Source organism: Schistocerca cancellata, chromosome 3 (assembly GCF_023864275.1).
Source record: "Schistocerca cancellata isolate TAMUIC-IGC-003103 chromosome 3, iqSchCanc2.1, whole genome shotgun sequence".
Taxonomy (NCBI): Eukaryota; Metazoa; Arthropoda; class Insecta; order Orthoptera; family Acrididae; genus Schistocerca; species Schistocerca cancellata.
Window position 1 is genome coordinate 646680177 of NC_064628.1, and position 16900 is coordinate 646697076.

A 16900-nucleotide genomic window follows, 5' to 3' on the forward strand; every position below is an offset into this window, starting at 1 on the left:
AATTTGTGTGAGTTATGTATTATTGTTTCATAAATCAGATGTAATTTGCAGTAGTGTAGCCAATAAAGGGGAAAAGTGAGTTTAACACTTTCAGTGCTTTGCAGTAGGCTCAGTTGCATAGATAGATTATATGACATAAAAAATAAAGAAGTCTTATCTTTTCTTATCAGAAGCATTGACAAAGATGAACGTAATATAGTGTTTTTAGTAATAACTGTTGAACAGGAACAGAATTGGCCACAGCATCTGTAGAATCTTTTATTATTTTTATCTGAAAATTGACAGCCAAAATTGGGGATATTAATGCTGATGGCTGCATTGATCAATCATTGAGTTGGAGATCACAATACATCAGTGGAGACAAAAATGCCATTTCATTAATGGCTAAATTTGATGAAATTCCCTGTTTCCTGTGAAAATATTAAATGTGAGATTTACAGATTAAACATGCTTGAAAATATTCTTCAAAATATATCTTCTTCAATAAAATGGCATCTGATGGTGTACTGTCTTCAGTTTGCACAAATAAACTTCACTGTTCCCGTTTTTCCTGCACAGACGTTTTCTCAATATAAATCACAAATTTTCTCTGTAGTATAATAATGTATAAAAAAACTACAATTTGGTTTGTACAGAATAGGCTGTTCATAATGTTTCTTGTTTCTGAAGGGATCTGGGAAATGGTCAACTAATCGTGGACGAGCAGATACACGCTCTCGCTCTGCTCGTGTGAACCTCTTGTGACGTCGTACAACTGGAGGCCATTCATAGGATCACTATTTCACTATTGTTCCAGTATTCAGTATGCAAAGTGCAAACTTTGAGTTTTTCTATAAAAAACAAATGTGCAGGCTGGTGAGAGCATAAGCACAAATGCAACTATTTCCCACAGAAATTTTCTTTAGTCACTCTGAGCTGCTTGGTGCGATTCACCTTTTATAGCTGCAAGAAATTACATATGACAGAACTAGAGATTCATCTCAAGTGTTTTTGATATCCTGAAGGATGTTGTCCATCAAAGTTTATGCAACACTATCTCATTTTATTTTGAAATTGTGTATTTTAACTTCAGGTGACTGAAGGGAAATTAATCATTATCATTTTATCATTTTTTAACAATTGTTTCCTCTAACTTTGCTTAACTGTGGTAGCACTGGAAGCAAATTTTTTGGAGATTAACCAAATGTAGTGGAATCTATGTAACTTTCAGTAGTCTTGCTACTAGCATTTGTTTGGATCTCACAGCCTGCACAGTTGGCATAGTAATGACAAAATTTAATTTTGTATCAGTTTCTTTCTTTTTGTACTGTAGAGCCAGTAGATAGTGGAAATAAGTAGTTTTATTCTTTGTGATTACTGAGCGTGTTTCATCCATGAACATTTTGAAGCATGATTTATTAGGGGAGTTCCACTTGTAATGTTCTTTTTGTAATATATTATCTATTATGTGTTTAGAATGTGCTGTAAATATTTTGCACAGGATATGTGATCTTCACTGTTGTATATAGTAGCTGTAAAATTGTATTTAAGTGATGTAGTTTACTCAGTCTCCATTTCTGTAGACATCATTTATTCATAATACACATTGGTACTTTTTTCATTGTAGTCTGTGTCAGTGGAACTGGATGCCTGTAGAAACAAGTAGCAACATTAAACATCATTACCTAAAGAGAGCTGTCCATTCATAATTAAGATAGTGTTTGTATCTCCATGATAACTTGTAAATTCATTGTTCTAACATCATCCCACATTAAAGCACCTGCACTGTTAATTACTGTTTGTTAAAAATCCTTCATCTAGGAGACAGACATGTATGGTGCAAAGAAATAAAGACTATTTTCATTGTAATGAATGTTTGGCATTTGTTTCAAAGCCATTAAAATAATTTTCTTAAATTAAAATTGCATTTCTTTACATAGTCTCTGAATGATTTTTAATTTCAGGAAAGTCCATCTGAAGGTTTGACATTGGACGAGAGTAGTTTGACAATGACTGAGGACAATTTACTTGATGACTCCTTCCAGGACAAAGTAACAGTGGATAATGATGTTAGTTTTCTCTTGGACAACTCTACAGAAATTAATTACATAGACGAGGAAACAGTGAAATCTCATTCTACAAGTAGTAGTTCAGTTCCACCTACAACAGTGAGCAGTTTATCCCCTGCATCTAATAACAATGATGTAAATGCCCAGGAGATAATGACAACATCAATGACATCAGAAATTACTGACTCTGTTTTCACTACTCTTAACCCCGGGACCATTATACCAAACAGCCCCTTGGTACAAACCACAACCAGCGTTATCTCTTCCCCCTCTCAGTCATATGGAAAAGAAAGCAGTGAAGTGCCTGTGATGACTGAAACGGTATCAGAGGTACCAGAGATGCAAAGTACCACATTTGGCAGCACATCTACAACTACTCGACTTTCTCCTAGCACTCGGAAGAGAAGATTGCCTTTGAGAAAGGATTTTGCTATTGCACTGTTAAAAATAGTTTCCCGTGTGAATCGCCCTACTGTACCATTCTATGTTACAACTGTCACTTCTAATTTAAATGAAGATTCTACAGTACCATACTCACTACCTGTTACTTCAGCGGCTGAAATGATTTCAGAGCTCTCTCAACAAGACGTCACTACCTTCTCTCCATATGTCACATCAATGGCAAAAAAGATTACAACAAGAGCTGTAACATATTCTCCAAAGGTTGTTTCTTCTGCCACTGTGGGAACCACACCACATAGTTCCACTGCTAAACTAAAAGCCAATTCCATTAATTCGGTGACAGAGAAAATGCCAGAAGTTTTCACTACATCTGACTTGTTTAAATCGACATCTACATTTGCACCACTGTCTTCACCATTACTTAGCCTTTCTTCTGATGCAATAAATTCTACCACAGCAACTCCAACTGCAACTGTAGCAGTTCCCATTACTGAAACTACTTTATCAGAAACTGTCACTGTTGTTTCCAGTACAGAAACTCTCACGTCAACAGTTTCTGAAATAAAGCCTCCTACAAGCACAGAAGCTATAAACAATCTTGTTGCAAATAAGTCTGTAGCTGCCTTTACAGAAAATATTACTGATGAAATACAGACAAGTTATTCCAATAAAATTGTACATACCAGCAACTCATCTTCTCAGGAAGCAATGAAAATTAGGAATTCTAAAATCAGATTTGTTTCTGTTGACAGACCACCTCTGGAAAGTGACAGTCTTGTTACTGAATCGTCACCTGACTTAAGTTCTTCAGTAAAAGAGGCTGTAGTTACGGTGCAATCAACAGCAACTTATTCAAATACTGAAAAAGTTTCAGCATCTTCTACTGTAAAAATTCCTGCCTCTTCTAGTACAACAAGTGACAGTGAGTTTGCTTCTGTAGAGATGCTGAAAATGATAAATACATCAACAATGGCTGTTTCAGTTGACAGAGCTCTTCCAAACAATGATACCCTTGATGCAAATCAAACAATCAATCTCATACCTTCTGCTTCATCTAACACATCCAGCATTTCCTTGCCAGTGACAGAAGCATCAAAGCTTGTTATGGACTCTGTGACACAATCTGTACCATCTTCTACAGAGACTGACTCCTTAGTTAGAACACGCTTCCCAGTGAGAATTACTATTGCACCAAGAGGTACTGCTAGTACCACTACTATACCTCCACTTGTAAAAGGAAAAAGCAATAGTGATCCAGTTGCCCAAAGGAGGATGGTGGATAATGTTAATGACGAGACTCAGTATTTAGCCACTACATCTCATTATCAAACTACAACTACAGTCCGCACTCCTCTTCCCTTTGTTATCTTTGGAATATTCCCTAATAACACTGTGTTCCGCAAATACCCTCATTCTGGAAAGACAGAACAAGTCAGTGAAAATGAGATCGCTAGACATCAAGAGTATTATCCTGAAGAGCAGACATCACAGACCAGTTATACTACCTCAGTAACTGGTGACCCAATAGGAAATGAAATATTATACAGGAATGCAATGAGAAATTCAGTTCAAACAAGTCTGCCTCGTGCTACAGTGAATACAAGGCTGCCTGCAGGAAGAAATCCATCAGAGAATGAAGTAGCATGGGCTCTTGGCACCAGAACAAGCATCCCTATTCCACCAGCACAAAGTGAAATAGACAGCGGGCAGCAGACTGAAATGGTAGATACTGAAACAGCACTTTGTTTATCAAGTCCCTCTTTAGGATCCAGATTATTAGCAGTTCTGTATGGTATCCCAGTTGTGCTTAGGACTCTCTCTTTCTGTTGTGAAGATGCTTTAAGATGATTTTCTTAATTCTCATCATTCTTCTTTAATTAATGAATTCATTGCTTGTAGATTTATGTGACAGTGGAAAACGTTGTTTTAATGACAACTGTAGACAGGCACATACATGATTCTGTCGTAATTCAGATTGAAGTAAAGTATTTTAGGAACATGTATTCATGTACAGAACTGCTAGTAATATCAGTGTCCTATGAAATAAGTTTATTTTTACTGCATGCAATAAGAAATACAGACTTCTACTATGGTTGTCTTTAAATCTCCAGGTGAATCTACAAGTACATAACTGTATTGAAAAATTTCTGCAATTGTTGCTCTCTGTACATGTTGTAGGTGACTGTCTTGAATAGTAACCAAATCTAACCTTATTTCGTAGTATTGGTGTATACACTGGATATGCATAAACGGAAATATCACTACTATCACTAGTCCTCTATTTGCAGTTGTAAACCTCTATGAAGAAGTTTGACGTGACTGCTATAACAAATCATCTTTATAAATTAGCTTCCTTCTTGAATCTGATGATTTTTGACATTATTTCTTCATTATGGAGACAATATTTGTTGTAAAAACACAAAACTTTCTGTAGGTGATTTTATCTCAGTCACTACATAACAACCAAATTATTTTAATTCAGGATTACTTTTTTCGCTGTGTAGTAGATCAGATAGTAAAATTTATTTTATTCTGTTAAGTTAATAGCCACGTAAAATGCCCCTATACTGAAGTTGTATCACATCTGTTGATGCATACAACAAATTATTTTTGTGCCTCAAGAAAATTTATCCTGATTAATTACTGATACTTCCTGCTGTATTTTTGTCATGATTTCATCATCTATCATCTTTGAGTTTCAAAAACATTGCCCCAAACTGTATACAATTCAGAACTGAAGGGTGTTAATTTCAATGATGTTAGGGTTCTTATTCAGCTGAAATCTATGCACAGTTTTTTTCTTCTCAGTTGTGTTTAGCAGTTGTGGTCCTTTGAATGCTGTCCTTTCCATACATTCAGTATATGATGTTTCAGTCCATGCACCAGTTGTGTGATTTGCATTTTGAATTAATGCTAGCAAATGCACATGCAAGATAATTTCATGCAATAGTGATGATGGTGTTTGACTTTTCTGAATATAAATGCAGATCAGTGATTCATAAAATGTCATTCTTTACATTACTCCATTTATGTTTCCTTAGAAGAGGTTGCACCTCTTTTGGAGAGGGCTGATTTTTTTGTGACATAAAGTTGAAAGGTATTCTCTAAACATCTAAAAATTCCAGGCAAATTATTGTAATGTTGCACAAACACAATATTAGAACTCCCATCAACTAACTTTTAATTCATTTCCACATAAAGGAAAATATAGCCACATTGAATGATGTAGTAAGTACAACACATGAAATCAGGGTTTATATTAATGAACAATGTAACTTACAGAACACTGAGGGCCTGAGGAGCCAGCTTATATGCAGATTTTTGCACATGGCACAGTGCTTGCTGTGCCATTTGTGCCGCTGTGAGGTTGCCTCTTTAAACTGCCCATGGAGGCTTGCACTGTTTAATTATGCACGCTCTGTGTATGGGATTATACCATCGTAAATGTAACTTATAAAGCCTTGGCAGAAAACTTTGTTACTGACCCAAAGTGTCTTTCAGATCTTTGAAGATTGCTCTTAAGATTTTATAGACCTTTATTCAATGATCGCTGTATATAATTAAGGCAGATAAGTGAAAGTAAAAAGGTTAAAGTCTGTGATCCAATCCCATGACCAAACTGTCAGCGTGGCTGCAGACAGAGTGCAACCAGGAGAGTTTACGTATCATTACCATTTTTCATATCAGAAATAGTGATGGATGGCGTCACACCTATCATGGCTAATGGTTGTCCTTTGTTACTGAATGCTAAAATCATATTGCTGTAGATGAAGGAAGAATGAAAGAATCATACTGTTCTGAATTAAGAATGAAACAGTAGAGGAACAAATCTTAATACACCACATGTTTCTGGAGTCCATTCTTGTGTATTCGAATGTCAATAGTAGACCTACTTTCAAATCCACATTTGGAAAAGTTATTGATGCAGTAAATAATCTCCCTCTCCTGCTTGTGAAGTACTTCACATTTATTGCCATCACCTGACTATTTTTTAAATCACACTTAAATATTTGCAGATACATGTTCACAGCTACACTGCTACAAGAAAAAAAAAAAAAAAAGAAAAAAAACTGACAGTTGAATGAGTTATTTGGTTGTCATGAAGTTTGGCAACAGTGCAGTATGTAGGAGTAATATTCTCGCTATCTAGCTGTAAATTATTGCTAGATGCTCGGAAAGAGAATGAATATGATTGGCTGCCTGTGGGTAGTGGAGGTGGATGCACAGAATGGCTGAAAATTGGGCTGCCTTCCTTTATGGTGCGGACTTTAGTACGTTTACCTTTAAAAGCCCTGTGTGTTATACTAGAATTCATGGCCTGCTCTGCATATGAAATGTGGTCATTATTTAAGTAATGACAGATGTGATGTTGTGGCCTAAACTGTTTTAACTCTGTATTCATGTATATTTTGTGCTTCCTTGGGAAAGAATTTGCAAAATTTCCTGTGTACTACATGTTTTTTTTTTTTTTTGTGTATCTTTGAATAGAACCCATGAAGGTGGTCTGTGACTGAAGGCGGTTGATACTTTGGTTTTAAATAAAAAGTAGCTGATGATCAAATGCACATTTTATACATTACTTGACAGCTGATGTTCAAATAGTTTGATATGTGTTACAGAACACTCAGAGTGAACTGCAAAGTAATTTTAAGTAAGCATTCTAATCAAAGTCCAGTTTGCACAGTAACTGGTTTTCTCCAAGTACAGAGTCTGAAATGTAAACACTGTAAACCAAGCAATGTACCTGTCTCAGAATGCATACTTTCATTGCCAGTATTTGCATTATTGCTGGTATTTGTTTTATGGGCATAAAGGTCATTGTCCAAGGCATAATTCTCTGCCTACTGTTTAGTCTTTCAGTGCTGGAGACATCATCAGAGGCTTTAATGACTCAGAAAGCAGATACATTCTCTAACAAGCATAGCAAGCCACACTGTTTTATGTATCCTTGCAATGGTCAATACATGACATCATCAGACCACTGCCTAAGATCTCAGAGTTGCACTTACATGTTTTATGGGGCTTGTATTGGGGAAGAGTTGATGCTGTTCTGTTTTATTTAGCACTACAGCCCACAATTTGCCTAATTCCAATCATACTTTTCTATTAAAGCTGTTTATGTGCTTTTGAATTTGTATGGCCTCCCTGTACATTCTGGCATAGTAAAGATTACATCATACCAAAACCCCATTGTCAGAGAAACAAATCTGATGGTTCCAAATTAGACAAGTTATGGGTCATAGTGATAAATAAAACAAACAGTGCCAACTCTTCCACACTACAAGCTGCATAACACATGTCAGTGTGACTCTGCAATCTCAAGCAGAGGTCTGCTGACTGCATGTATTGACCATTGCTTGGATACAAATAAACAGTTCAGTCTGTTGAGCTTGTTTGAGACTGTAACTGCTTTCTGAGTCATTAAAGACTTTGATTATCTCTCCATCATTGGAAGATGAAATGTCAGACAGAGAATTATGCTGAATCATGCCTTGGACCATTGTCTCATGTCCATAAAAGAACTATCAGCAATAATTACCAACTGATGTGCACTTCACTGACCAAATTACAACTGCCTCAGACCAACCCTGGGCTGGCTTATATATAGGATTATAGATATGGGTGGCGTCTATTCTGTTGGACATGTCCAACAGTATAGACACCACTTGTGATGAAGCAACTGAGACATATAAATGAATAATTGGGGTGAAAGGAATGGAAAACAAAATGTAACGGAAAGAGATAGGAAGGAAATAATGACTTCCAGGTGAACAGAGCACTGCGAGAACACAATGAGGAGAGTTGAAAATTTGTGCCTGACTGGGAGTCAAACTGGGTCATTCCACTTTGAGAGAAACAGAGCTTCCAGGACTCAAACTGGGAACACTGCTTCAGTAGCAGTTAAGTCAACATTTTTAAAGAAGGGGAACCACTAGGTTTGAGTTCTGGTCCAGCACAAATTTTCAACTTTCACCACTGCGTTGTTGCAATGCCCTGTGCACCTAGAAGTCACTATTTCCATCCTGTCTCTTTCTTATCCTGTTTCCTTTCCATTCCTTTCACTCTAGTAGTCATTTATATGCATGAGTCTGATATGGTCTTGTCAAGGGTACTCTTGATGAGAAATACCATCTGGTTGGTCGTGATACGGTGGTCAACAGTAATGTTGTACCAACCACTGTGTTTCCATACTGAACGGTGGCACCACTACAATAAGGATCAAGATGTTTTGTGAAAAGGTATTTTAAAGAGGGAGATTGGTTCAAAAAGCTCAGAATTTCTATCATTTACTTGTCTCAGAGATTATTTGAGGTATAGATAACATAGTAGATATCCGATGAAATAACACCTTTATATGAGTATGTGATGCATTCATTAGGAAAATATTATTGGGTTGACTTTTACTCAGAGGAGAATCTTCTTGACAATACTGTACCTGTTGGAGTTTTCCAGTTGCCATACTCAGTGTTTCACTTGACTTTTGTGTTTCTGCTGTTCTCCACTGCTGTGCCAGTGGCTCATCATCTCCCTTTGTCATCACTGACTGTACTTTGTATTAACTATAACTAGTCTCAAATAAACAGGTGCAGCCTGTTGTGAGATTCAGTCACTGGTGCTGTTGGCTTTCACAATGCGCCCTTTTTCCCAACTGTAGCAGAATGCATTGTCATTTTGGGTGACAGGAATGCACTGGTTCATGAAGGGGATCTTGTCACCACGGAGGCAGTTTGTTAATGTCACACTTCCACTTCAGAAAATGTTTTCATGGAGACATTTGTGTATTTAATTCTTAAACAAAATTATCAAATATTTAAGTGTCACTTTCTAAATAATCTGAATTAAGGTGAATCTGATAGCAAAACAAGATTTACAAATTTTTAGAACAGGCTTTTACTAACAATCAAGATTATTGAACTAAATAATTCATAAATATTCTTCAGATGAGATGGGAGGGATAGTATCTGTGCCTCCAGCATTTTTTATGACATTCGTGGAAGAACAGCAGAGAAACTTGCAATATGGTTCTGGTTCTTTACCATTATATCAAATGGCAAAGTAAAGTCTGATTGAGGGCTAAGACTTACAGTCATGTAGTGTTGATCCCCTTATGATTTCAGCACACTCACCACCCTCTTCTGATCAAACTTCTTTTCTCGAAGTGCTGTAGTCCCTCCTGGAAGTTAAGAGCACAAATACAAGATCTAACTCTCAAAATAAATGTGAGGCTCCTCATTAACAGTGTCTCATATACTGTATTCATATTTACAGTATCTGTGCATTACAAAGTTGTTGCATTATGCAGAAGATCACAAAAACATTGATGAGGATGAAGTCCAAAAATGTTCTGTCTTCATTAACATAAGTCAATTAAATGTATCTGTGTGACAAGTTTTCTCTTGCCCATGTGACATCACAGGCATTGTCATGCTGCTCTTGCTGTGTGGTGTGCACCATGGGTCCAAGGCCAGAACTGCTGATGACACGGAATAAACCTGACCAGCAGGTACCGCGAATGAGCTACAAGGTTTATCATTGTCTTGACTTGCAGATCCACATGGTCCATCCATCTCACAATACAAATGCATAAATAAAATTTACATCCAAACAGTAGATTATCTAATACATTGTGGAAGTAAACTTTTTACAGTGGCAATCATCACTCATCAGTACAAAAAATGCTTGTGCAATATATCACTTCATGAAAATGATTTGCCACTCTACTAACTGTAAACAATACAACATCTGGAAGCCTGTTCACAGATGATGCTGTTATGTATAAGATAGTTGCAATATCAGAAAATTGTAATAAAATGCAGGAAGACTGCAGAGGGTAAGTGCTAAATACAGCACATAGCAGTTGACCTCAACATATTGTGTGTAAGTAGGTGGAAAGACCCTTTCTTATTTGATTACACTATTATCCAAAATTAACTGGAAACAAGAACAACTATAAAACATCAGAAAGTAATTGTCTGGATCATCACATGTGGAATGACTAAATAAAAGTATTGTAATAAAGTCTGACTGAGACTCTTCAGAAGTGTCCTAAGGAAATGTAATTCACTTACACAAGAGGTGACTTACAAAACCATTATTCAACTGATACTTGAGAATTACCTGTCATTTGGACAGTACAAGTAGGATTAGTAGAGGACATAGAGAAGATCCAAAGAAGAGCAGTGAATATTATCTCAAGTTAGTTTAGTAAGTGTGAGAGAATATTGTATCAAACTCTAGTGGCAGACACTACTGAGATGCCAACTCCTAAAGTTCCTGGAGCCTATGTTCCAAAGAGAGTTATGAAATGAGATTTCACAGGTTACATTGTACATAATAACTTGCTTCTTGCTTCTGGCATTACTGTATTATTACTCTTTGTAGCAGTAAAGCATTCCAAGTGGGTGGCAAAGGGTACTTATCATTCCTGATGATACTTCTGCAATTTTTATGCTTCAAAAAACTTTTACATTTGGTTTGGTAGCTGACTGTTTGTGTTCTATTACTTCAGAGTCAGTAAGTTACTCTAAAAGCCTGGCATTCTGTAGTCATTCACTGTTAGTACATAGTCCTTTCACTGCAAAACCCAAGCTTCTCTTGCTCTTGACAATCGTGCAAGACCTACAATTGTCAGTTTCATTTTCTTGTGATTGTGTACCTCTGTGTACACATTCAACTTTCTCATTTCATTTTGTCTTGTTTGGTAGTTGACTATCATTAAAGTTCTAGGCATTCTGATATAGTTAAAACTTCTGCATCAACAATGCAGATCATTATGAAGTGTGAGGCAGAGAGTAGTACTTATTGTACCAAGGTTTCTTCGCATTCCGTTCACAAATGTGGCAAGTGAAGAGCGATTTCTTGCTTGCTTCTCTGATAACCAATATTTGCTTAATTTTATGTACACAGTCTCTACAATGTCAGCATGCAGGTAGATGGAAAATATTCATAGTTTCTGCCCTGGAAGACAGTCCTTGATGTTCATTTATGTTACACACTACTCATCGGTCAGAAAGCCTGTGACAATTTGTGCTGCCCTTCTTTATATACACTTGATGTTGCCTGTCATTTTGACCTGATATGGTGACATACACTCCAGCAATATTAAAATGTATGTATAAGTATTTAGTATGCAATCCTATTTGTAAATGAACTGCAGTTTCCCAGTATTCTACCAATGAATTTGATGTTGTCATTTGTTTTACCTGCAAATGAGCCAGTGTAGTTGTTCAGTTTTTATCTCTAAACACCGTTACTCCCAAATATTTGTGTGATATGACTGAATTTGGTTATAACAGGTTAATACTATAGTCAAAGGATATCATGGTTTTATGTTTTATGAAATATGCAGCTTTGTATTTCTCTACATCAGAGCTACTTGAAAGTCTTTGCAATTAGCTGTTATTTTGTCAGGATCTACAATTTTTACTGAACAGAATGTCCTCATTTATTACTTCATTGTCTACAAAAAATCTGAGATTTCAACAAATACTGTACTATCCACTAAGTTATTAATATATATTATGAACAATAATAACTATAGTTCATTTCCCTGAAACAGAGTAGGTGTTACTTCAGTGCCTGTAGATGATTCTCATTCCAGAACACAGAAACATAGGCTTCCACAAGGGGGGCAAGAGGGGGCACTTGCCCCTTCCTGGAATCTGGGTAAAGGCTTTCTACTCATCAAACAATTCTCTCAAATTTATAGCAATCATTGTGAGTGACTCTAACAAAATGCAGATTTAACATTGCAGACTGTGACAGAAAATACTACAGTTTTAGCAATCAGTATATATTGCTAGTTCATGAGAAATTATGCTGTGGTTTCATCACAGTTAAGCTGGGTGCAAACCTGTACAGACCGGTGTTGAAGTAGGGGCTTTGATCTTTTTCTTTCACTTCTTCATTCAGCCTTTACCAAGCTGCAGAAAGCAACTGGTCCAACTACATGGTATTTGGATTATAATGTCAATTTGGAATGCATCAAAAGCACGGTTGCAGTATACATGCCAGTCATTCCCGCACAATTCTCATAAGGACAACCCTCTTTGCACCCACAATGGAATCACAACATTTGTCTATGGATAAGGAATACCCATGCTTGCTTGCTGGTTCTTTATCCAGGTTTACATGACAGAGCTATTGTAATACATTCATGAAAACATAGCTATCCCATGCTATACATTTATTCGTGTATACTTAATACCAAATATGCAGTCAGAAAAATACAATACCATTTCCTGCGCTAGAAAAGAGGGAAAATAATGTGAACTTTCAGGGTCAAAAATATGGCCTCTGAGGATTGGAATCTTCTCAAAGTCTGTGGGTCCACCACAGTACCACAATCAGTCAGAGCCACAAATTGTGCAGTTCAGTTGGCTTGACTGGATGATAATGTGACAAACTGGGAAGACAAGGATTACCTTGGTTTAGCCCTAGGATGTTAAAAGGTGATTCTGCCAGCCAATTCGATGGTGGGTTTGGGAGGCTTCACACATGCACATCATTTACTGACACTGGGTGACACTTTATCTAACTGACAAAAAAATGTAGCTTGTAAAATACATTTTGTTTTATGCCACTAACAGTAAAAATTATAAAGCATGAAAGTAATCCCATAGATTCATTAATGTGATTAGATGTGAAATTTTATGAGTCAACAAAGTTTTCTAGATTTTATCAAAGTTAAATAATCCCTTTTTCTAAGGCTATTCCATGTTTTTCCATATTGAGAAAAATCAGTGTGGCATTTTGTCAGTCATGCTAACTTTTTTCCTAATTCCTGTTTTTAATTTTCCATGTTCAACTCTACATTACAGGAGTGAGAATAAATGGTTTTTTGAATGTTTTCTAGCTTAATTCTGTAACTTGTTGGATACCCTGGGTTTAATCATATGAGGATGGAGGTTCAGATCACTGAACCAAAAAGGTGGTATCCATATTCGTATTCATAACATAAAAGACGTGTTTTCCAAATGCCATTGAAATATGTTTACCATTTAGGTATCAAAGTAATTTCCCTTAAAAATACTACATAGATAACTATGGGTCTTTTGTGATTCAATAAGTTTTGTGTATTGCTTGCCACATTTAGTTTCTGGGTCATGCCACATTCTCAAACTTGCTGAATTCTGTTATATAAAAATTCACAATTTAGTTCCTCTTGGTCAAGTTACTGTGGATGCCCATGCACAGAAATATAATTTGTTTGAAGGTGTTCATGTGATAATGAATTGAAGGTTTTCCAAAACTCTAGAAGTACTATTTAGTGAAGTTTCCTCTATGCCTGACACTGAGCTTGTCGTGAGTGAAACATGCAAGTTGGATTTTTTGGAACTCATGCTGAATTCCATGGAGTTTATTTTGTTCCCTGTAAGATTTTTTTTGTACTACTGATTTGTGGGAGGAAGTAATATGTTGTTTGACTCCTCTTGGATTGTACCCTTTAGGAATTTTAGCAGTAAACTTCTCTTATGTAGTAACTGAATCCAGAATTGCTTGAGAATCTCTGTGGCACTCTCTTGTTTATTAAACTAACACATGAAAAAACACTTTGACCTTGTTCATCTTGTTTATCAATTCTACCTAGAAGGCTCGTGAACTAACAGGCAGTACTCAAGAATATGTTTAATAAGGATTTTGTGTACCACATCCTTCACATGTTAATTATGTTTCCTTAGTATTCTTGCAGTGAATCTGTCTTGCATCTGCCTTTCCAAAAACTAGCTTTTTGTGGTCATTTTACTCAAAATCACCAGATATGCAACAATTGTAACTGTTTTCAGTGACCGATTCCAAACTGTCTGATAAAAAATAATGGGACCTTATAAAAATTTATTTCAAAAATGCTACATATGTTGGGGTTAGTGGTTAACTGATAGCCTGTGCACCAAGAGTCCTCTGTAGATTTTACTGTAGTTTCCTGGTTTAGTAGCTTTCCTATGTGTGATAGCATCAACTGTGAACAAAATTACAAAGATTCCAGCATTAGCCACCAGATCATTTATAGGTATTATGAACTGTAATGGCCCTATAACATTCGCTTAGAGTATGCCTGAAGCTGCTTTCACATCTCATGACTTTTTTCAGTTAAAAACAATGCGTAGAGTTCTATATCCTAGAAAGCCTTCAGGTCACTTACAAAGCTGATCCAGTATTCTGTAAGGTCACATTTTATTCAGTAGATAATAGTGTGGAACTGTGATGAATGCCTGCCAGAAGTAAAAGAATGTGATATCAACCTGTGTTCCACTATTTACAGCTTTTTGAATCTCATCTCATCTTATTGCGAAGTATATTTCTTGTTTCCAAAAGAAAAAAAAAAATCATAATACATGAGTATAAAATGTATTCTATAATTTTACAAAAGACCGACATCAGCAATAAAAGTCTGTAGTTACTTGAATCTGTCTGATGATCCTTCTTGAACACAGGAATGACCTGTACTTTTTTCTTCATCTGTTTTGAATGCTTCATTGATCCATGGTAAAGAATGATAGAAGCAACTTATTCGTGTGATATATCCTATTAAAGCCCACTGCATTTATTCTATTAAATAATTTTTGGTGATTTTTCTGTTCTGTGGTCATTATTTACATGTTGTCATATTGCCATTTTGGCAACAATTGAAAACCAGAATATAGTATTCTATTTTGGAATTTCAGCTTTCCCTATGTCCTCGTCTGTTTGCATGCTTGTATTGCAATGAGTGGTGGGTTATATGTCATTGATCTGTTTCCTAACTTCAACTAAGACAAAAACTTCCTTTTTTAATATTTCTTTTGGTAATTTATACTGTTGCAGCATTATGGTCCCTCTTAATTGAATTGAAAAGTGTTGAATTCTGTGTGAGAGAAAATCTGAGATGTTACCCACATGAGTCAGTTCTTTAGCTAATTGCTGAAGATAAACTTTAGATACAATGTTTAGTGCAATATCATATGACTTCACTTCCCTGCCAGTTGTTGCAATCTTGTGCATCCCCCAGACCACAGCTGGTAGTTTTGAAACATTCTGTCATTAAAACTGGCAACTTAAACTTTCTCGCTATTACCATAGCATGTCATGAAATTTTCATGCAAATTCTTGAACTTTTTCATTAAGGCTGCTGAGAGAGATGAAGGATCTGATTACCATGTCTGACTCACCAAGGCCACTCAACTTCATCCAATCATTTCACATTCAGAATCTGCAATAACTTCATTAAATGCATTTGGTAATAGGAAGTTATAGACTGTAAGCATACCTCAAGGTAGTGCATGTAATGATGATTTTGTTGCTAATAGTAGTATTATAATTTATGCGCAGTACTAGCATTGATAAGAGTTTTGATGGACAGAAAAAGGAAATTAGACACCAAAATTAAGAAACTGAGAAGAGAAGATGATGTTGAAGAAAAAAAAAAAGGCAGTAATGTTTAGAAGTATTGATTACAGGTATAACCATGAGCTGAGGGCTGTAAAAGTGAAAAAAAGGAAGTAAGTGAAAGGAAGTAATGGATAAACACCAGTTTGAGCAAATGATGTTGGCGAATAGCAGCATAACGTGAGGAAAGGCTTAATTGAGAATGACAAAACCACAAATAATGGAAGGTTCTAGGAAAAAGACAAAGCTTTCTGAGCAAAATTGTAATGTTGAAAGTTATAAAATGGTATTACTTACTGTGAGACTCTAGATGACAATGACACTAATATGGATATGATTACTAGTATCTTTCCAATGGTAGGATTTAGACCTACTGCTATAGGTCTTACGCCAGTCTAGAGTCTTGCCATGTGTCTGTGTTAAAGTAACGGACAGAAAGTTTTAACTTGCACTTTTCATCCCATAATACCTAAATTTACCATTACTAAATATTATTACATATTACATCTTTGGATTATGTGTGACAAATGATCTGTCAATAATGAATTTTGTACGACTGAAACACAATCAACAAATACTGGTATACCCTTTTCAAATAAAGAAAGGAACAAGTTATGAATGTCTTCTGACATATTTGAATTTATGGGTTTTGTTATTTAGAAACTGGTTGTTTCATAGAAATACATTAAAATCTATAATTGGTGAAAAAAATGCCTACTAACAAATTTCAGTCTTTACAAGTTTTCATATAACTGTTGGAGTTGCCATTATTAATAAAAGAGGAATAAATCAAGTAAGAGATTTTGACTGTCTGATAGTTGGCACTAGAGACAACTGCATTTTTATTGCTATGGGAAATGATAGTTCTAGTCTAATAGCATAGCAGTTTCCATCTATTCCTTAAAAGCTAAGTGAATTTATTAAAACAAGTGAAGCACCCTTCAATTATTTTACTGCTTACAGACTTTCACAAAAGTCTAATCTGAATACAATACATTTAGAATATACAGATAGTATGAATAATTGACAAAAATGTGAAAACAATGTAGCTTTACACAAAAGTGTACAAATCTTGTGGGTAATCC

At 35.8% G+C, this 16900-nt stretch overlaps 2 protein-coding genes across 5 annotated transcripts in view; both read left to right on the top strand.

Moving 5' to 3' along the window:
* LOC126175603 (uncharacterized) overlaps window positions 1-1901 on the top strand; it is a 343839-nt gene extending 341938 nt beyond the window's left edge. The window contains exon 16 of the mRNA XM_049922480.1: window positions 670-1901. Within this exon, the coding sequence (XP_049778437.1) occupies window positions 670-744 (75 nt within the window). The 3' untranslated portion in view covers window positions 745-1901. The remainder of the gene's footprint in view (window positions 1-669) is intronic.
* Window positions 1902-1940: 39 nt separating this feature from the next.
* LOC126175602 (mucin-17-like) overlaps window positions 1941-16900 on the top strand; it is a 207199-nt gene continuing 192239 nt past the window's right edge. Inside the window, exon 1 of one of the 4 annotated variants that reach the window (XM_049922476.1) lies at window positions 1941-4172. In XM_049922476.1, the coding sequence (XP_049778433.1) occupies window positions 1989-4172 (2184 nt within the window). In that variant the 5' untranslated portion in view covers window positions 1941-1988. The remainder of the gene's footprint in view (window positions 4173-16900) is intronic. The other 3 variants (XM_049922475.1, XM_049922477.1, XM_049922479.1) reach the window with 3 other exon arrangements.